This window comes from Nycticebus coucang, chromosome 22 (genome assembly GCF_027406575.1).
Source record: "Nycticebus coucang isolate mNycCou1 chromosome 22, mNycCou1.pri, whole genome shotgun sequence".
NCBI classification, from domain to species: domain Eukaryota; kingdom Metazoa; phylum Chordata; class Mammalia; order Primates; family Lorisidae; genus Nycticebus; species Nycticebus coucang.
Window position 1 is genome coordinate 4,239,162 of NC_069801.1, and position 19,306 is coordinate 4,258,467.

The 19,306-nt window shown below is 45.6% G+C and overlaps 2 protein-coding genes across 4 annotated transcripts in view; one reads left to right on the top strand and one right to left on the bottom strand.

Annotated features, from left to right (window-relative positions):
- Positions 1–19,306, bottom strand: part of DNAJC11 (DnaJ heat shock protein family (Hsp40) member C11) — a 64,137-nt gene that overhangs the window by 4,374 nt on the left and 40,457 nt on the right. For all 3 annotated transcript variants that reach the window (XM_053575491.1, XM_053575495.1, XM_053575492.1), the window contains 7 exons: positions 12,136–12,264; positions 10,747–10,869; positions 9,487–9,560; positions 5,385–5,574; positions 3,597–3,682; positions 3,170–3,286; positions 1,002–1,157 (listed from right to left, as the gene is read on the bottom strand). In XM_053575491.1, the coding sequence (XP_053431466.1) occupies positions 1,002–1,157; positions 3,170–3,286; positions 3,597–3,682; positions 5,385–5,574; positions 9,487–9,560; positions 10,747–10,869; positions 12,136–12,264 (875 nt within the window). The remainder of the gene's footprint in view (positions 1–1,001; positions 1,158–3,169; positions 3,287–3,596; positions 3,683–5,384; positions 5,575–9,486; positions 9,561–10,746; positions 10,870–12,135; positions 12,265–19,306) is intronic.
- On the top strand, positions 3,828–4,415 carry LOC128574642 (prefoldin subunit 5-like). The gene has a single exon (XM_053575503.1). The coding sequence runs from the start codon at positions 3,840–3,842 to the stop codon at positions 4,302–4,304; it is 465 nt and encodes a 154-aa protein (XP_053431478.1). The 5' UTR covers positions 3,828–3,839; the 3' UTR covers positions 4,305–4,415.

Consider the following 19,306-nt stretch of genomic DNA (forward strand, 5'->3'; position numbering starts at 1 on the left):
GTTCTGAGCCGACAGCCCCTACCGGACAGTCTGTGAACTCACTGGAGTTCTAGTTCTAGAACTTTAACAAATAAACACTGCCCAGATAGCCTCGGGCAAGTCTGTCGGTCCCAGGCCTGCAGCTTTCATTTATCCTCAGGTGGCTCTGCCTCGCGTCCTCACCGGGCCCACAAGTCACCCACTGGGAAGAAGACCCCACCTGAGAGAATCTCAGGAGATTCCAACCTTTGGGGATTATTAAATGATACTATTTTGGATATGTAGATACGTTTTGCTACAGCAGAGTACTGGGACCTGGGGTTGGCCTGCCCCCAGGTATACATACATCGGATGACTGGACCCAGCACATCCTTTGTTTTAAACCTCAAGAGTCTTAGGAAATTAGGACCCTGAACTATAGTAATTCAAAGGCTACAGGAGCCCAGAAGAGGGTTTTTACTCCTTTCTCTGAGAGTCTCAAAGCTTAAATTATCAGTGTAAAGTAACAAACTAAACCACCCTCAGTTTTTTGTAGAGATGGTCTCACAAAGAATCTAGATCGAATGTTAGACCTTAACAGATTAAAGGAAACTGCAAAATAAATTGCATTTCTATGATTTCTAGAACTAGAATTAATGCATGTCCACCATTAGCACTCAGAACCCGTTCTTCTCAAAACTCAAGGCCGGGGAGAGAAACAATTAGAATGAGAGAAAGGGAAACTTGTTACGTCTTGTGGCCATGGTTTGGTGTTTCAACAATCCTGTAAACCAACTCCAGCCCTTTCTGAAAGCAGGAATGACAGATGGACGCCAGCCGTCCGACAACTGGTGATGAGAAGGCCCATGTGACCTCCTCGAGTGCTCCAGCGGCCGACGCCTTGCTCCGTGCTTCCCATCTAGTCATTCATTCGACTTTCCTAATAACCCTGTGGGGCAGGTCCTGTTATTATCTCCACTTTAACGATGAGAAGACCAAAGCACAGGGTTTAGTGATGTCCCCATGGCATGCTGTAAACTCACTTCTCTTTTTGAGCCCTGAGGTAAGGTTTGATGATCAGACGGTGCATAGCAAAGTAGACCACGAGAGGCCCCACGGTGGCATAGAACACAGCACTGGGCAGAAGCTGATCCGTCAGATGGATGGGGAAGAAGTATGTCTGGCTGGCCCTGTTTAACCTGGGAGGGAGGAAAACATCAAACACCCAGGGTGAGTGAAGTTCCCAGGAAAAGGGTAACGGGGGTCTCAGTCACAGGAAGGTCCCGCTCAGACCCACAGACACAAGTTACAAGGAGCCCCGAGTCTGCCTGTTTCATAACCCAGGCCCTTTCGCTGGTTCCCTGTTCAGAAGTTGGGCTGCCAAACTGGACACATGTGACAGAAGAATGGTCCACTGTCTGCTGACCTCAAGGTCAGAGGTCAACACAACAGAGTAATGCTTCCCCAGGGTAAATGTCCACTGTAGCTGTGCTAGGTCAGAGGCCTTGGAAGACAGGAACGGACACTGCTCCAAGTCTCCAGGAGACAAGTCCCATCTCTGTCCTGAATTGATGTGTTTGAAATAAGGTTATGAAGATTTCAAAAGTTAGTGAGTGAAGGAGGTTCTACTTCCAGGAGTGGCTCCTACTGGACCAATCTGTAAACTCTGGACCACATGTCAACGGCAAAGGGTATGTGGTGCTGAAGAGCAGCCGCTCAGATGCTAAACAAGGGCTGGGACTTGGAAGAATGGAATGGGACTGCAAAGTTCATGGATATTTTTTTCTTTTTTTTTTTTTTTTTTGAGTCAGAGTCTCACTTTGTCACTCTGGGTACAGTGCCGTGGTGTCATAACTTACAATAACCTCAAACTCCTGGGCTCAAGTGATCCTCTTACCTCAGCCTCCTCAGTAGCTGGGACTACAGGTGCCTGACATTAACACCTGGCTAGTTTTTTCTATTTTTTGTAGAGATGGGGTCTTGCTTTTTCTCAGGCTGGTCTAGAACTCCTGAGCTCAGGCAATCCACCTGCCTTAGGCTCCCAGAGTGCTGGGATTACAGGCGTGAGTCACCACCGCAGCTGATTTTTTTCTTTAACAGCTTTCAGCCTGAGAGTAAGTCTCAGCCAGTACCATATGGCTTGGCTAGAACTTGAAAGGAAACTTACTACGTTGAAGAACCAGAGCTCAGAGTCTGGGAAACACAGCAGCTGCAATGGCGAATGGCCAAAAATTATAGCCAGAAATGGGGAGCATCAAATTATGTGTATGAATGTGGCACAAATCTCACAATGACCTCCTTGATCTATTGAGGGGACTAGCTAAAACTAAAATAACTGTATTGAGATTTTGGCTACTGCCACCACAAGGTGAGTCAGAGTTTGGAGTTTGAGTTCAGCCAAGTGAACTGCCTTCTAAAAAGAAAAATCAATACTTTTTTTAGAGAAACATAAAAGAACACAGAGTTTCTTTTCTTTTTTTATTTTGAGACAGAGTCTTATTATGTCGCCCTCGGTAGAGTGCCCAGGCATCACAGCTCAGAGTAACCTCAAACTCTTGGGCTTAAAAAAATCTCTTGCCAGGCGGTGTCTGTGGCTCAATGAGTAGGGCACTGGCCCCATATATCAGAGGTGGTGGGTTCAAAACCAGCCCCGGCCAAAAAAAAAAAAAAATCTCTTGCCTTAGTCTCCCAACTAGCTGAGATTACAGGCACCCGCCACTATGCCGGGGATTTTTTTGTTGGAGTTGTCATTGTTGTTTAGCTGGCCCAGGCCAGTTTCGAACCCGCCAGCCTTGGTGTATGTGGCTGGGGCTATACCCACTGTGCTACGTGCCTAAGCAGCTATTTTAATTAGGCTCAAAGACATATAAGAAAATACGCTTGCAGAGAATATGAAAACAAGGCTGAGCACAGCAGCTCACACCTCTAATCCCAGCACTCTGGGAGGGCCAGGCAGGAGGATCACTTGAGACCAGGAGTTTCAGACTAGCCTGGATAACACAGCTGGATTCTATTTCTGCAAAACATAAAAAAAATTAGCCAGGTGTGGTGGTACACACCCTGACATCTGCTTATGCATCAAAGGTAGAAAGAACTGTCTCTGAGAACGAAATTACAAAGCAAAGGCTTCTCTACCCACAGCTTAGTTCAGCCCAGCTGAGTCAAGCTGCCAGACTTTCCTTGGCTAAAAAAAGAGCTCGGTTCAACTTACTTGACTTTGAGAGAAACGCCCTGAGGGACCCCGACACTGACAGCAGCACCCAGGACGCTGTGCCTGGAGATCTTCCTTTCGGCCCCATACTCAACCACCGTCCCGAAGAAGCCTGCCCTGCAGGGAGCAGACTCTAATCACTTGTGAAGAGGCTGGGTCCCCATTCAATCCCTACCACCACCTGCCAAGTGTAGGGAGTGGATTCATGACCAGCGCCCTCGGTCACTAGCAGAGCCAGGGTGGGATGCACACAGGGAAGTCCTTCCATCTGACTCTGCGTTCCTTGAGGGCTGGGACTGCAGCCCACAGGAGGCTCTCAAGAAACGTCACACACAGATGGTCACGTGAGTCAGCAACTCCTGCCACCTGGCTGCACTTTAAGAAACACCCACACAGACCCAGCATGCTATGTTAGGCCAGGACTTACTTCAGGGATCCTTTTACACGAGTCTGATCGTCATCCTGGAATTTGTGCTGATAGCTGATCAGTGCGAAGGAGTGAGGGATCCCCAGCTGAGAAGACAGAGAGTAAACGCACATGCAACTCCCTCCCACAGCTCTGGGCACCCACCATGCACAGGCTGTGATCAGCAGCTGCACTATGTGTATGACATTTTTGTAGTAGTCAGTATTTAAAAACTGGGAGACTAGGTAAGTCCTCCTTCCCAACATGGCGCAGTCGATTAACATCACTGAGCTGAATCTGCCGCAACTAGAAATGCTCAAAAATCAGCTGGACCAGGAAGTGGAGTTCTTGTCCACGTCCATTGCCCAGCTAAAAGTAGTACAGACCAAGTATGTGGAAGCCAAGGATTGTCTGAACGTGCTGAACAAGAGCAACGAAGGGAAAGAATTACTCGTCCCACTGACAAGTTCTGTGTATGTCCCTGGGAAGCTACATGATGTGGAACATGTGCTCATTGATGTGGGAACTGGCTACTACGTAGAGAAGACAGTTGAGGATGCCAAGGACTTCTTCAAGAGAAAGATAGACTTTCTTACGAAGCAGATGGAGAAAATCCAGCCAGCTCTCCAGGAGAAACATGCCATGAAACAGGCTGTCATGGAAATGATGAGCCAGAAGATTCAGCAGCTCACAGCCTTGGGGGCAGCTCAGACGACTGCTAAAGCCTAAGAGTTTATTGCAGAAATGGGGCAGGGAGGATCCTGCTTCAGGGACCTGGGACTCTGTGGGCGTGGCTTCCTGGTGTAGGGTCTCCTATTGTCAATAAATATGCAAGTTGGACAGATAAAAAAAAAAAACAAAAAAAAAAACTGGGAGACTAAAGGCTGGGTGCGGTGGCTCACACCTGTAATCCTAGCACTTGGGAGGCCAAGGCAGGTGGATTGCTTGAGCTCACAGGTTCCAAACCAGCCTGAGCAGAGTGAGAAGCCATCTCTACAAACAGCTGGGCATTGTGGCAGGCGCCTGTAGTCTCAGCTACTTGGGAGGCTAAGGCAAGAGAATTGCTTAAGCCCAGGAGTTTGAGATTGCAGTGAGCTATGATGCCATGGCACTCTACCAAGGGTGTCAAAATGAGACTGTCTCAGAAAAAAAAAAAAAAAAAAAAAGACAAAAAATTAAGGAGACTGTGTACAAAAATCCAGTTTTCTAGTTTCTCATGAAAAAAAATAAATTCCTGGGCTGGTAAGGTGGCTCACGCCTTTGGGAGCACTTTGGGAGGCCAAGGTGGGAGGATTGCCTGATCTCAGGGATTGGTGATCAGTTTGAGAAAGAGAAAGCCCAGTCTATACTAAAAGTAGAAAAACTAGCTGGGCATGGTGGCAGACCTGTAGTCTCAAGAGGCTGAGGCAGGAAAATCAGTTGAGCCCAAGAGGTTGCTATGAGCTCTGATGATGCCATAGCACTCTACCCAGGGCGACAGAGTGAGAATCTTTAAAGAAAGAAAAGAAAAATTTCTGGCAATGCTGAGTCTGTGTTCCTAGTGGCAACAGCTGGTGACAGCAACCTTCACCAGGTCTTCTTCACCCACTGCCTGGCCAGGGTGGCATCTGAGTACAATGAGTCTGCTTTAGGTTTTGCCAACCAGTGCTCCCAGATGTCATTTTGCTTCAGGATAATCCACATACAGCTACCTGCGTCTGAGAACAAGGTCATCTCAACACTCTGAAGCTCCCCACAGTCTGGCCCCGAGCAGGAACCTGGCTGAGTGCCTGGACACCTTCCTCAAGCCACAGCAGCTCCTTGGCTCACCTGCAGGGCCACAGTGAAGTGGCTGGTCTTAGTGTCCCGGACGATGCTGGTGTTCATGGCTGACTGGATGCCCCAGCGCCACTGCAGGTAGCCCACAGTGTTCTTGTCCAAGTTCCGTGCTAGGACAGTGGTGAGGCCAGGTCGGATTCCACGGGATGAAAACTGCAGAGCACAGTTTGTCGTCACAAAGCTGGGGGGACACACAGATAGAAAGGGTCCAGGATGGTAGCTGGTCTCAACTGTTCTTTGCCACTTCCTCTCTGTTAGGCTAAGATCTCGCTGTCACTTTTATGAATTCCTGGGCTGACTGCCAGCAAGGAGAGGCAGGAGACCAGGCCTCCATCCACAGCGTAAGGGAGGGCCATGGGCAGCAATCCTCCCTGGAGATCTGTACTCCCCACCCTAGGTCCACTCTGACTTTCTAACAAACAGGAACCTGCAGCCCTCAGCCAGTACCTGCCATACTGCTGCAAGTCAGAATCACCTGGGGAGGTTTTCAAATCACGTAGCTCAGGGCAGTGTTCCCAAACTTTGCTGCCCATTGGAATCACCTAGCTCATCTAGAAAAAGAAGAAAACCACCGCTGGCTGGTTCCTACCCTGAGCATTCTGGTTTCTTCAGTATAGGCTGAAAAATCTCCCAAAGATTAAACCGTGCAGCAGTTTGAGAACCCCTGGGTGGGGCTGAGGCCTCAGTGTACTTTAGAAAACTGCCCAGGTGTGTGCTGCTAGCCGGAGCTACCGGCAAAGTCAGTGCAGAAACTAGTTCCAGGGAAGGCTCCGCAGTTTGTGTCTGAGGGAGTCCAGCCCCATCTTCTGGCTAAAGAGGGGCATTTCATTTCACTAAGAGGAATTCCCAGGACTTCATTCAAGGTGCTGAAAGCTGAACAGCTAGTTTCTTTAGTAAACAGCCCAGCACTCAATAAATTGGCTAAATTTAGTTTCTTTCTCTTCCTTCTAAGCTCTGGAGATGATGCTTTTGTCCTTACAGCAACAATGAATATGATGGCTCTTGTGACCCTCCTCTACTCACCCCCCACAGCTTCCCAAGGCCAAAGGAATTAAGAACTAACTCCCTGCTCTCCACAGGGCCCAACCCAACATTTTCTCTCATTTATTCCATTTTCTGTACACTCAAGTCACACTAGGAAATGGTTACATGGTTCTGTTCTAGCCACACGGGGGGGGGGGAGGGGCAAACAGGGAGAGGGGAGGGAAAAAGCCACACCTAGAACTCCAAGAAAAAGTTAGAGAGTGAAATTTAACAGAATCACAATAAAGAACAAGATCTTTATGTTATCAAGGAGGTTTAGCACTTTGTCCAGCACTATCCTACAGGGAGAGAAAAACAGACTCTGGTGGAGAAAGCCCAGCATACACCAGGCAGGGCTGGCTGCCTTTGTAGACCTAATTCCATAAACAAGCAACCTTTTTTTTTTTTTTTTGAGATAATCTTGTTCTGTCACCCAGAGTAGAGTGCTGTGGTGTCATAGGTCACAGCAACCTCACACTCCTGGGCTGGAGTGATCCTTCTGCCTCAGCCTCCTGAGTAGCTGAGACTAAGGTGCACGCCACAATGCCTGGGTAATTCTATTTTTAGTAGAGATTGGGGTCTTGCTCTTGCTCAGGCTGGACTGGAACTACTGAGCTCAAGTGATCCATAACACTCACACCATCCTCTTGGCCTGGCCTCCCGAGATGCTGGGATACAGGGCTGAGCCACCACACTGGATTTCATGAGCAGCCTTTTAAGTGGGTTTGGATTTGCAGATACAGATGGTCCCCACTTAATAATAGTTCTGCTTTGGATTTTTCAACATCACGATGGGTTTATCAGATAATTAAATGCATTTCAACTCAAAATATTTCTGACTTCCGATGGCTTACGGAGATATACCCCTCAGAGGACATCTGTAACCTGACCTGAGGACTCGGGACCCTGGGCAGCACACCCACAGCTTGTCCAGGCACTCCTGTTTATCAGTCAGTGCCTTTGTTTTTAAACCTGTCATTGCAGGTCAATGCTTGAGAATCTGCATTCTCAAGTCTAATATAAACTATACTCTAACAAAATTTAATTTCCAAACCTATAGAAAGCTCAAGACCCCTTATGAAAAAAATGCTCATCGTCCCTAATCATCAGAGAAATGCAAACCAAAAGTACCCTGAGATATCACCTAACCCCAGTGAGAACGGCCCACATCACAAAGTCTTAAATCTGCAGATGCTGGTGAGGATGTGGAGAGAAGGGAACACTTTGACACTGCTGGTGGGACTGCAAACTAACACAACCTCTTTGGAAAGAAGTATGGAGAATCCTCAATGAACACAAATTAGACCTCCCATTTGATCCTGCAATCCCATTACTGGGCATCTACTAGGAAGAAAAAAAAATCATTTTGGCTGGTCGTGGTGGCTTATAATCCTAGCACTCTGGGAGGCCGAGGTGGATGCACTGCTTGAGCTCACAGATTCAAGACCAGCCTGAGCCAGAGTAAGACCCTGTCTCTACTACAAATAAAAAAAACTGAGGCAAATGGACTGCTTGAGCCCAAGAGCTGGGGGTTGCTGAGAGCTATATTGTCACTATGGCACTTTACCTAAGGCAACAGCTTGAGACTCTGTCTCATTAAAAAAAAAAAATCATTTTATCATAAGGACATTCACACTAGACTGTTTATTGCAGCTCAATTTATAATCACCAAAATTCGGAAACAATCTAAATGCCCACCAACCCAGGAATGGATTAACAAGCTGTGGTATATGTATACCATGGAATACTATTCAGCCACTAAAAAAGATGGAGACTTTACATCTTTAACTTGGATGGAGGTGGAACATATTCTTCTTAGTAAAGCATCACAGGAATGGAGAAGCAAAAATCCAATGTGCTTAATTCTAATATGAAGGTGGTAGATGAGCTAATACAAGGTGGGGGTAGGGAATGAGGTACTGGGAGGACAGGGGTGGGGGTCACGGTGTATGGTACACCTCTGGGGGTGGGACACAATTAAAAGAGGGACTTTACCCAACAAATGTAATCAGTGTAAACTAATTCTTTGTACCCTCAATGAATCCCAAACAATAATAAAAAAAAAAAAAGCTGCTGACCAGCCAGCCCTAGACCCTAGGCCCAGTGAGCAGACATCTGGGCTCTGCCAGAAAATGGCAGACAAGGTCAGACAAGGTACACACACAATACACCTTATCACTTGACTGTCTGGTTAGAGGTAGATCCCTGTCCCCTTCTTGGACCCACTTGCCCAATGGTAGCACATCCCAACCCTTTCCACCTCTGAGCTCTGCCTGGGTGCTGCTTTGGTGCCTCTGCCCCAGCTGTGCAGGTGAGGTCCCCACCTGCCCCATGTCATGTCCTCTTGCTCCTGTGAGCTTGCCTCTCCCTGTGTCAGGCTGACTTGTGAACTTGCCTGGACTCCCTACCCCATGCTTTGTGGACTGAATGGCCAGACTGGTGGGCAGGGACTGGGGCAAAGCCTGCAGAGCTGGTCCCATTGGAGCTGCAGTAACTTTCTCATCCCATGCATCCCACCCAGGACTCCTTCAGCTATATTCTTCCACCCTACCGAGAGGAGAGTTTTTCTTTACTTTCTCTCCGTTATCTGAGCTCAAATGGACAAGCAGGCCCACACCATATGGGAAATAAGGATAATGCTGTCATTCTAGAAGGGACAGGGATGCACAGTTCTAGGAGTGTGACATCACAACAGCCACAGAAATGACAGGATGCCAACCTGATGACTAGGCAGTCTGACATCCTCTGGGACAAAGATTATCCGCAAGTCCTCAGGTATTTCTGACTGTAAATAACTTCCCCTCGAAGGCACTTTCCCAGCACCACCTAGTGGCATGGGTGGGGGCCGTGATCACCACAGAGGGTGAAACCTGACTGGGGTGGGGCCAGGATCAGGTCCCTGCAGTCCAGCTGCTTCCCACTCACACTGCCTGGGCGTTACGCCAGCTGCATCTGCCCCACATGCTCAGTAACTTTGCAGGACAGGCAAGACTGCCAGTGACTGTGATAGAAGAATAATACATAGTTCTAGTCTCAAGACCACCAAAGAGGATCTATCTCTTATATTTACCATCTTGGTGTGAGATTGCGGAACAGCTTGAGGCCAAATAAAGGCCCCTGTAGGTCTCCTGCTCCAAATTCCAACTGTTTGAAAGGAAAAAGACAAAGTATTAGCAGGGTTTTTATTGCAGCAGCACCACAGGCTCAGGTATGCACCTCTACTCATGATTCCTTCACTTAATTCAGCATTCTCTGCCAGGGTCTAAAAGAAGGGAGTGCATGATTTTTTTTTTTTGTAGAGACAGAGTCTCACTTTACCACCCCCGGTAGAGTGCCATGATGTCACAGGACTCACAGCAACCTCCAGCTCATGGGCTTCCGCGATTCTCTTGCCTCAGCCTCCCAAGCAGCTGGGACTACAGGTGCCCGCCACAACGCCCGGTTATTTTTTTGTTGCAGTTCAGCCAGGGCTGGGTTTGAACCCGCCACCCTCGGTATATGGGGCCGGGGCCCTACTCACTGAGCCACAGGCGCCACCCGAGTGCATGATTCTTAACGCTCTCATCTTAACCTTTGCCAAATGGAGGCATCAACTGCCAGGGATACGAGGGTGCCCAGGTTTCAATGGCACGTTGCAGAAAGGGGCTACGCCAAAGAAAATATTGCTTGCCTCTGATCCTCACCTTCCTGGCTCAGGACAAAACAGGGAACCCACTGGCCGCCACTGCGCCCCTCAGCAGAGTTCTCTCTGCAGAGTGCTGCTGCTATCAGGCACCCCCCCCCCCCCCTGCAGTGCTGACCTTTCTGCATGTCTATTCTGCTCCAGAGCGATCATCGGTGACTGGAGATGGTTCTCAAGGTCTGATGTTACAGTCACCAGCATTTCCACAGCTGGGAAGTTGCAGCCCACCTAGTTGCCTCATTTCCTAGTCTAGGTGACTTTTAAGGCAACTCTGCAATGTTAAATTGATGCAGCTCAATTTGCTAAGTGACCGCCAACTGGGAGCAGAGCACTGAAAGAGGCACCTGCTTTGTGAGCTGTGCAGGAAAAGGCACATTCATTCATGGGCATTTGCTCAAAAAGGGAACAAAGATGCTGAATTCCTAGAGGTTAGAGCATTGAAAGTTGCATCTCAAAGGTAATCTTGTTTTTGACCCTAATGTTGTTAGGAAGACTAATAGGACTCCTTAGAAATGAGACTTGTTTTTCTTTTGGGCCAGTCAACTTACAGAAGTTTGACACTTGTCACCCTGTTGCACACAATGGGGCTGATGGGTTTGGCTGAGGGTTAGCTTTCAGAAATAAGGCTCTGCACGGTCCCCATCTTACCTCTCCCCATCCCTTTGCAGAAGTGACTCGTCTGAGAGCAAAGTTAATGGAGCCCCCTCCATTCCCATTCTGGGTCGAGAGGCTTCCAGAGAGGATGGCTGTGTCCGTAGCTGTCAAGGGCGCCTAGAAAATGACATCTGCTGGTAATCCATCAGAGCAACAGCAAAAGCCAGTGCAAGCAGCCTAATGACCGTGACGTAGCATGGGGCTGGACGCAGAGACACTGCCGCAGGGACGTGTGATTATCTCACTCCTTCACCCTTCTCTCACTCTTATCTGGAGTGCATGTGGCCAAGGAGATAACTTTTTTTTTTTTTTTTTGCAGTTTTGGCCAGGGCTGGGTTTGAACCCACCACCTCTGGCATATGGGGCCAGTGCCCTACTCCTTTGAGCCACAGGAGATGCCCAGGAGATAACTTTTTCAAAAGCTTTAATGGACAAATTTCGTAACACCGGAGGGAAAGCATAGGGTTAAATGCTGGGTTCTCTGGGTCCCAATGACATTGGCTCCCACAGTACCTTCACTATATGCCTCTCCAGTCCTGGCTACCACTAGGATTCTGGAAGGGACTGAAGACCTTCCCATGGCTGTATTTTTTTTTTGTAGAGACAGAGTCTCACTTTATGGCCCTCGGTAGAGTGCCGTGGCCTCACACAGCTCATAGCAACCTCCAGCTCCTGGGCTTAAGGCGATTCTCTTGCCTCAGCCTCCCGAGTAGCTGGGACTACAGGCACCCGCCACAACGCCCGGCTATTTTTTGGTTGCAGTTTGGCCGGGGCCGGGTTTGAACCCGCCACCCTCGGTATATGGGGCCGGCGCCTTACCTACTGAGCCACAGGCGCTGCCCCATGGCTGTATTAATTGACTCTGGTAGCTCTAAGAAAGGAGTGTCCCCGAGTTATGACTCCCATATTGTTAGCTGATGTATTTGAGAATGAACGAATGAGCTGAAGCGGTAGAGACCCACAGGAGAATGGCCTGACTCTGCCACATCCACAGAGTGAGGAGAAAGGTAAACTTTTCTTGACTCCATGGGTCAGGGTGCAGAGCTGCACCTAATAAAGTATGCCTTAAAATTAAAGCCAGTTGTTAGCATTATCCATGGAGGTCTGCTTTCTCTCCTAAAGCCACTGTGACCTGTGCTTTGACTTCTCCAAGGCCATGAACTATCTGAGACCTTGGGAGCTAAGCACCCCCAGCCCCGCAGAACAGCAACACACAAGGCTGTGACTGGAGTTCTCTCTCTCTCTTTTTTCAAAGCTGCTAATTGCATCCTTTCATAAATAAAGATGAGAACAACCCCAAGCAGACTCTCATTCCAGCTGCTCAGCATGCTGCGCCTCATTACCTCCAGCCCTGCTGTATGGAGAGGCATGCGTGTGCTTTACCTCAATGGACTGGGATATGTGCATTTTATTAATTTCAATCTGTGGCAAGCCACTTCCGGATACATCTTCGTACTCCTCATCATAGCGATCAAAAAGGTCAGTGGCATCTACTCCCACGCTGATCGTCCCCTGGGGCAGAAAGGCAAGCAGTCAGCACGAAGGTGGAACTGGGTAATGAAAGATGCTACGCTGCAGAAGTAGCTCAGTTTGACTGAGTAAGTCATCTGATTCCACGGAACGCTGGGTTTAGGGATGACACTCCACCATGAAGCCCGCAAAGCATGAAAGTCACAGTTCAAACCGAACAACTGCAGAGCACCACAGGCTTCCAGAGCAGGAGCGCATCATTTGACCAGGAAGGCTAGTCTGCACATCTGCAGAAGAGCATGCCAAGGACAAAAGTGTCAGTAAAAGAAGTAAGAGCTACACAATGAGATTTTCAGAGACCAGACAGGACCCGGGAATGCCTACAACAACCTAGAAGGGCTTACATACTTTCTCTAAACCCTCTTACATCAAAAATGACTGTACAACATAAAAATACTGTCAAAGATAAAGAAGCACAAAGAAACTGTGAAAAAATGGGAGACAAATATTGGTCTACCTTCTAAAATTAAGGATTATGTTATGAGAAAAAAACCCATATTAAGAAATTTTAAGCTAAAATTTTGCTGACTGATAAAAAAATGCTCCTTACTCAGAAAGTCAATGTTTATTATTCTCTTTTATAGTCTTAACTTTTAAAATGGGTATATAGCAGAACCTCTGTAAGTTGACCACCTAAGGGACTGTAACCAACTGGTCAACATAAGGACCTAGGCCTTATGTACTTACATGTACACGTGCTGTGTGGCCCATCTATTAGGTCAATTTAAGGAGGTGGTCAATGACGGAGGCTCTGCTATATATAACCACATATAATCTTTATCAGATTCATTGCAGCCCATTTTTCCAAACAACTATGTTGAGGTTTAATTTACGAATAATAATATAAACTGCACCCACCCGAAGTACACAATTCAGTGAGTTTTGACAGATGTATACACTCATGAAACCACCTCCAAGTTCAAGACACAAGACATTCTTATGACCTGAAAGACAGCTCCGGACTGTGTGACAGAAAGGAGGGGTGCCCTGGTGGGCATCCAGGGGAGGCGCGAGGAGGAGGCAGGGCCGGAGTTCAGAGAGGGTGGTGCAGGCGGTCTCGAGTCTATCTAGAGTAACACCAGTTTAATCCTGCTGTTTCTGTTGCTTTAGAAAATAGCCCACGTTTGTCCTTTTTGTGCCATAATGGGTTTTGCAGATAGACTTTGTACTTCCAGCACCTGCCACAGCCTCATCTATAGGTATGTGGTATGTGAGAGACACACGGTGGCTTCAGATGACTGTCACTCTCTGCCATCTCCTTGTAGATGAGATGTCAGCAGCACCTCCTTTTCTAGGAGGGTGTGCACAGTGCTCAGTTACACAACAGTGGGTGCAGCTAACTCCCCCTAGTCTCAGGTGGTGGTGGTGACGCATCAGGTGCTGCTGCCCACTTGGCATATCAGGGAGGTGGCCAGTGCCTTGGCCTATGCTATCTGCAAGGAAGTCAGCCACACCTGTGGGAAGCTCTAGGCATATACAAAGTGGGGCTGAGCCCAGTGGCTCACACCTGTAATCTTGACACTTTGGGAGGTCAAGGCAGGAAGATCAATTGAGGCCAGTAGTTTGAGGTTGTACCGAGCTCTAGCCTGGGTGATAGAGTTAGACTCTGTCTCAAAACAAACAAAAAAAATCCAACAAAACAGTAACAAAAAGTAATAACTAAGAAAATGCTACAAAAGCTATGTTAACTAATGTGATGAAAATGCGTCAAATGATCTATGAACCAAGTGTATGGTGCCCCACGATCATACTAATGTACACAGCTATGGTTTAATAAAAATAAATAAAAAGAAAAAAAAAACAAGGAAAAAAAAAAAACAAAACAGTAACAAAAAGAAAGAAAACGTGTGGGCTACCAAGGCAGGCTGGCTCTGCTGCAGAACCTAGTGGAAAGCAATCCAAACATCCAGGCCACAATGTTTTCATCATTTGTTAAATGATATGAATCAGAAGTTTTGATTTTTTTTTGACCATTTAAAAACCATTCTTAGCTCACAGGCCATATAAAAGCAGACAGTGGCTCGAATCTAGTAATGCTTCATCTAAGTCTACAGGTTTTTCTTGCTTGGTAACGTTTTCTTCTTCCATCAACTGTACAGAATGTGATGAGATTGAACATAATGTTTAATAAAAAAAAAAAGTACTAAATTTCTATTTTTCCAGAAAGTTGATAAACTTGTAAGTTGTATAAAATGTTTTTCCACACTGACCATCTAAAGTGCTAACTCTGACCACTTGAAAACCAAGTCTCAGATCTGCTGAGGAAGCACCAGCATCTGGGAGCGTGTGCGTTTACACAGCACTCTGGAACAAATGACGTTCTGTTTAGATCAACGGCAATTCCTCTGTGTTAGTGTCTCCAAGTTCTCCTTTCCAGGGTCTGTAATGCACTAGTGAAAAATAGAGCAGGAGCTGCTCCTGGGTCGGCTGTTCTATCAGCAAAACTTCGTAAATGCTCATAATGCTTTTTTTTGTTCTTTTGAGACAGAGCCTCACTCTGTCGCCCTGGATAGAGTGCCAAGGTATCAGCCCAGCTCACAGCAACCTTCAAACTCCTGGGCTCAAGCTATCTACCTGCCTCAGCCTCCCAAGCAGCTGGGACTACAGGTACCCACCACAACGTTCAGCTAATTTTTCTATTTTGAGTAGAGACAGGGTCTTGGTCTTGCTCAGGCTGGTCTCAAACTCCTGAGCTCAAGGGGTCCTCCTGTCTTGGCCTCTCTGAGTGCTGGGATTATAGGGGAGAGCCACTGCACCGGCCGGTGCTAGCTTTATATCAGTGCATTAGATGCTTCAAACGGAAAATCCATCAATCCTAATAATCACTTGATTTCCATTGAAAGTGAAACACCTGCCATTATAAATGCTACCATAAGCTCAGTTAAAAAGTTCCACGCTGAATATAAGAGCATTTTTTTTTTCTTTCTTTCTTTCCTTTTTTTTTAGTGGTGATGTTCAAATACCAATTTGGAGGAAGTATAAAAAAAATACTCTTACTGAATCAAGAAACGAGTGGAGCAGAAAGATTCTTAGACTTAGTTGTACTATACATACATACGATGCATAATTGTGTCAAAATGAAGCTGTGACGATGGAAAATGAAGATGCAACTGCCAAAATTTACAAATGTTTTTGAATATTTTAAATATTTCAGAATATTTAGGCCTTTGTAGAAATCCTTTTTAAAAAAAAACACAAAACCCCCTGCAGCTTTAAAAAATGCCTAAGAAACTGCAATCGCTAAAACTAAAGCTTGTAACCAAGAATACTATGAAATTGCTCTATTTAGGAGGAAAAACAGAACAAATTAAGTAAGAGCTCAAAGAGTTTATAAGATAATAATTTTAAAATTCCAGAATGGCATTTTGAGTATCTTTATCTTTGAATCTTTTGGTGGAGCTGTCAAGTTTAATTGGTTAAATTTATATTCTGTCCCGGAATGAAATGGAACTGAAAAGACATAACAGTTTTACAGCATTTCAATCTGATGAAACATTCAAAAGATCATGAATAAAGACAATTTATAAAAAAAATCAGTCAAAGAAAACTATTCTGAATGGAGTTAAAAAGAGTTAATACCTGTAAAAATGCTTGGGCCAAGATATTTATATGTTCTAAAATGAAGAAATCTGAACTTGAGAAAGTACTTTCTAAATTAAGAATAATATGGTATACAGAGAAGAATCAATTAAATGTGTTAAAAACTTCAAATTTATGACTATAAATATAACTTTCACCAAGATGGTAGGCAAATTTATGAAAAGAAAAAAAAAAAAGATACTGGAAATACATTCTTCAGAAAAACAGTGCCAACACACTGCAGTTAGAATCCAAAGAAGGGCTCCAGAAGAGTCGTGCCTGTGGGAACTAGCACCCTTACAGCCCTCTCCCTGATTCTGAGCTAGTCCTGAGATTTGCTTCTGTCCAACAATGCACTGAGGTGATGATGCTGATTTCAACACCAGGTCAAGAGAAGCTCTGCATCTAGGTCTCTGGAATACACAGCTGGAGGTGCCACTTGATACATGTTAAGTCTAACTGCCCGCAGCCTGCTGGGTTGTGAGGAGACCTGAGTTAGCCACGGGGGAGGCCAGGCTACCCTGGCTACCCCAGTCCACAGCTGCAGATAAGCAGCTGTTATGCTGTGTTCTGTTATCCCGTGGACCTGCAGATGACCACAGCCAGATGCCATCTGGCTGCAACCTTCGAGCACCCTCTGGGTACCCTCCTGCTGAGCCCAATTAATCCAGAGCCACGAGAAAGTCAAATCGCTGTTGTAAGCCACTGAGTTCTGTAGCGACACAGAACGCTGATGTCAGGGGCACAGGACTGGTGAACTGATTTAAAGTATGTGAGCATATGCCAAAAATGATTCTGTTTATATTACCCTTATTGTTCACATAATCAGTATAATTAAAAAAAATCTTAGGATGGGTGTGGTGCCTAACATCTGTAATCCCAGCTCTCTGGGAGGCTGAGGTGGGAGGATCACTTGAGCTCCGAAGTTAGAGACCAGCCTGAGCAAGAGCAACCCATCTTTACTAAAAATGGAAAATCATCCAGGCATTGTGGTGGGCGCCTATAGTCCAAGCTGCTTGGGAGGCTGAGGCAGAAGGATCACTTGTGGCAGGAGTCTGAGGTTGCTGTGAACTAGGCTGAGGCCATGGCACTCTAGCTTGGACAGTGGAGTGAGACTTGGTCTCAAAAATAAAGGAAGAGTATGTTATTCTATTAAAAAGAAAATATATATTATTCAGTTGCTTTGGATGAATCAACTGATACTAATGACATGGTGCAGGTTTACACTTCATTCAGGTAATAAGATTTTCTTTGTTACTCACTTTGCGGGCTCTTGTAAACACAACACAGGGATTAGATACTTTTTTTTTTTTGAGACAGAATCTTAAGCTGTTGCCCTGGGTAGAGTGCTGTAGTGTTATAGCTCACAGCAACCTCCAACTCAGGCTCAAGCAATCAATCCTCTTGCCTCAGTTTTTCTATGTTTAGCAGAGTTGGGGATCTTGATTTTGGTCAGGAAGGTCTCGAACACATGAGCTCAAGCAATCCAGCTGCCTGGGCATCCCAGAGTGCTAGGATTATAGGCCTGAGCCATCACATCTGGCAGATTAGATACTTTCAATAGCTTTCAAGATAAATGTCATGAAGTTAGATTGAATTTGACAAATTTAGTATGTACACGCAGTACACCTTCCATGTCAGGAAAACATGAACGGTTTACTGCATGGATAAGGTGTTAACAGAACAGATTTCTCATTCTTTTCATCCTATTTTGCATCAGCAAAATCTCTGTGCTAATTAGAGCTACTATTTTAAGTGACACTTTGCAAGAAGTTATAAATATTGTAAACTATATAGGTGCAAATGAAACCTAGCATGGTCAGTTTCATAACACGCTGAAGTTGAATGATGAGGATTCAGAGGGATTTGTGTTATTCTTTTTTTTTTTTTTTTTGGTTTTTATTTTTTATTTTATTTTTTTTTTGTAGAGACAGAGTCTCACTTTATGGCCCTCGGTAGAGTGCCGTGGCCTCACGCAGCTCACAGCAACCTCCAACTCCTGGGCTTCAGCGATTCTCTTGCCTCAGCCTCCCGAGTAGCTGGGACTACAGGCGCCCGCCACAACGCCCGGCTATTTTTTGGTTGCAGTTTGGCCGGGGCCAGGTTTGAACCCGCCACCCTCGGTATATGGGGCCGGCGTCCTACCGACTGAGCCACAGGTGCCGCCCAAGGGATTTGTGTTATTCTAAAGCGTGCTGTCACAGGGACAGACAGCCAAAATTTTACCTCTGTAAAAAGTTAAATTTCATAAAGAACAGAATCAGCAATGTGATTATTAAAAGAAGATTTTTATGGGGATGCAGCATATCTGTGTGATATCTTAGGAAATCAAAATGACTGGAATGTCTCTTTGCAAAGAAAAAATAATTCCACATATGATATGTGGCAAAAAATTCAAGCATTTTGAAAAAGCTATCTTTTCTCCAAAACATCTCTTTGAATTCAAAAGGATATTTCAGATGAACATTTTCCTCAGTTAGCAAAGGTCATTGGTGGGCAGGATGGTACATGCGAATCATTGAAGAATACACAGCTATTACAGACCTATTAATCGGAGAAGACAATGAAAGGTTGTTGAGTTTGAGAACCATGACAGCACACTCAGATTAGCATTTCAGCTTCACCTGGTTGATATCACCAAGGCACCTAAAGATCTATAGATGGAACTGATTGAGCTCTTAGCAGATGTCATTTTAAAGTCATCGTTTGATGCTAAGAAAGACCCAATTAAAATATGGAAAAACGCAGAATATTCACGCCTACAGCAACATGCCCCCAAAACAGCTTTCTTGCTTTTCAACCATTCACTGCTGCAAATTTATGTTCTCTTCACCTAACCTGAATCAAGGTGCCCTTAAAGTCACAAATCACTGATACCCATCTGTAGGATCAACTGAAACTGGGACCTCCACATAGCCACCAAATATTTAAATGCTTTTCAACAAAAAGCAGAAACAACAAAGTCATTAAAAGGTTACTTTAAAATTTAAAAAGTTCTCATTTTTTGAAATTATTAAGGACATTAGTAATTAGATTTTTACCAAATAATGTAAAATTTTAAGCATATCTAATTGAAGTTTCTTGAATGCGGCCTTATTTAATTACAGCTAAGTTAATGTGCCTTCCAACATGAAAAGGCTCCCCACCCCTGCTCTAAACCATTTCCACATATCACTTAGATAAAAATAGTTTTTAAAAAACTTCTCATACATGAAGGTTTTTAAAACTAGAAGCTACTTAAAAATTATCTCCAGACTTGGCGCCTGTAGCACAGTGGTTACGGTGCCAGCCACATACACCAAGGTTGGTAGGTTTGAACCCAGCCCGGGACAGCTAAGCTACAATGACAACTGCAACAAAAAATAGCTGAGCATTGTGGCGGGCGCCTGTAGTCCCAGCTACTCGGGAGGCTGAGGTAAGAGAATCACTTAAGCCCAGAGTTTGA

What these genes read in the sequence shown, in the direction of transcription:
- LOC128574642 (XM_053575503.1), top strand. Translation starts at nt 3,840, where the DNA reads ATGGCGCAGTCGATTAACATCACTGAGCTGAATCTGCCGCAACTAGAA.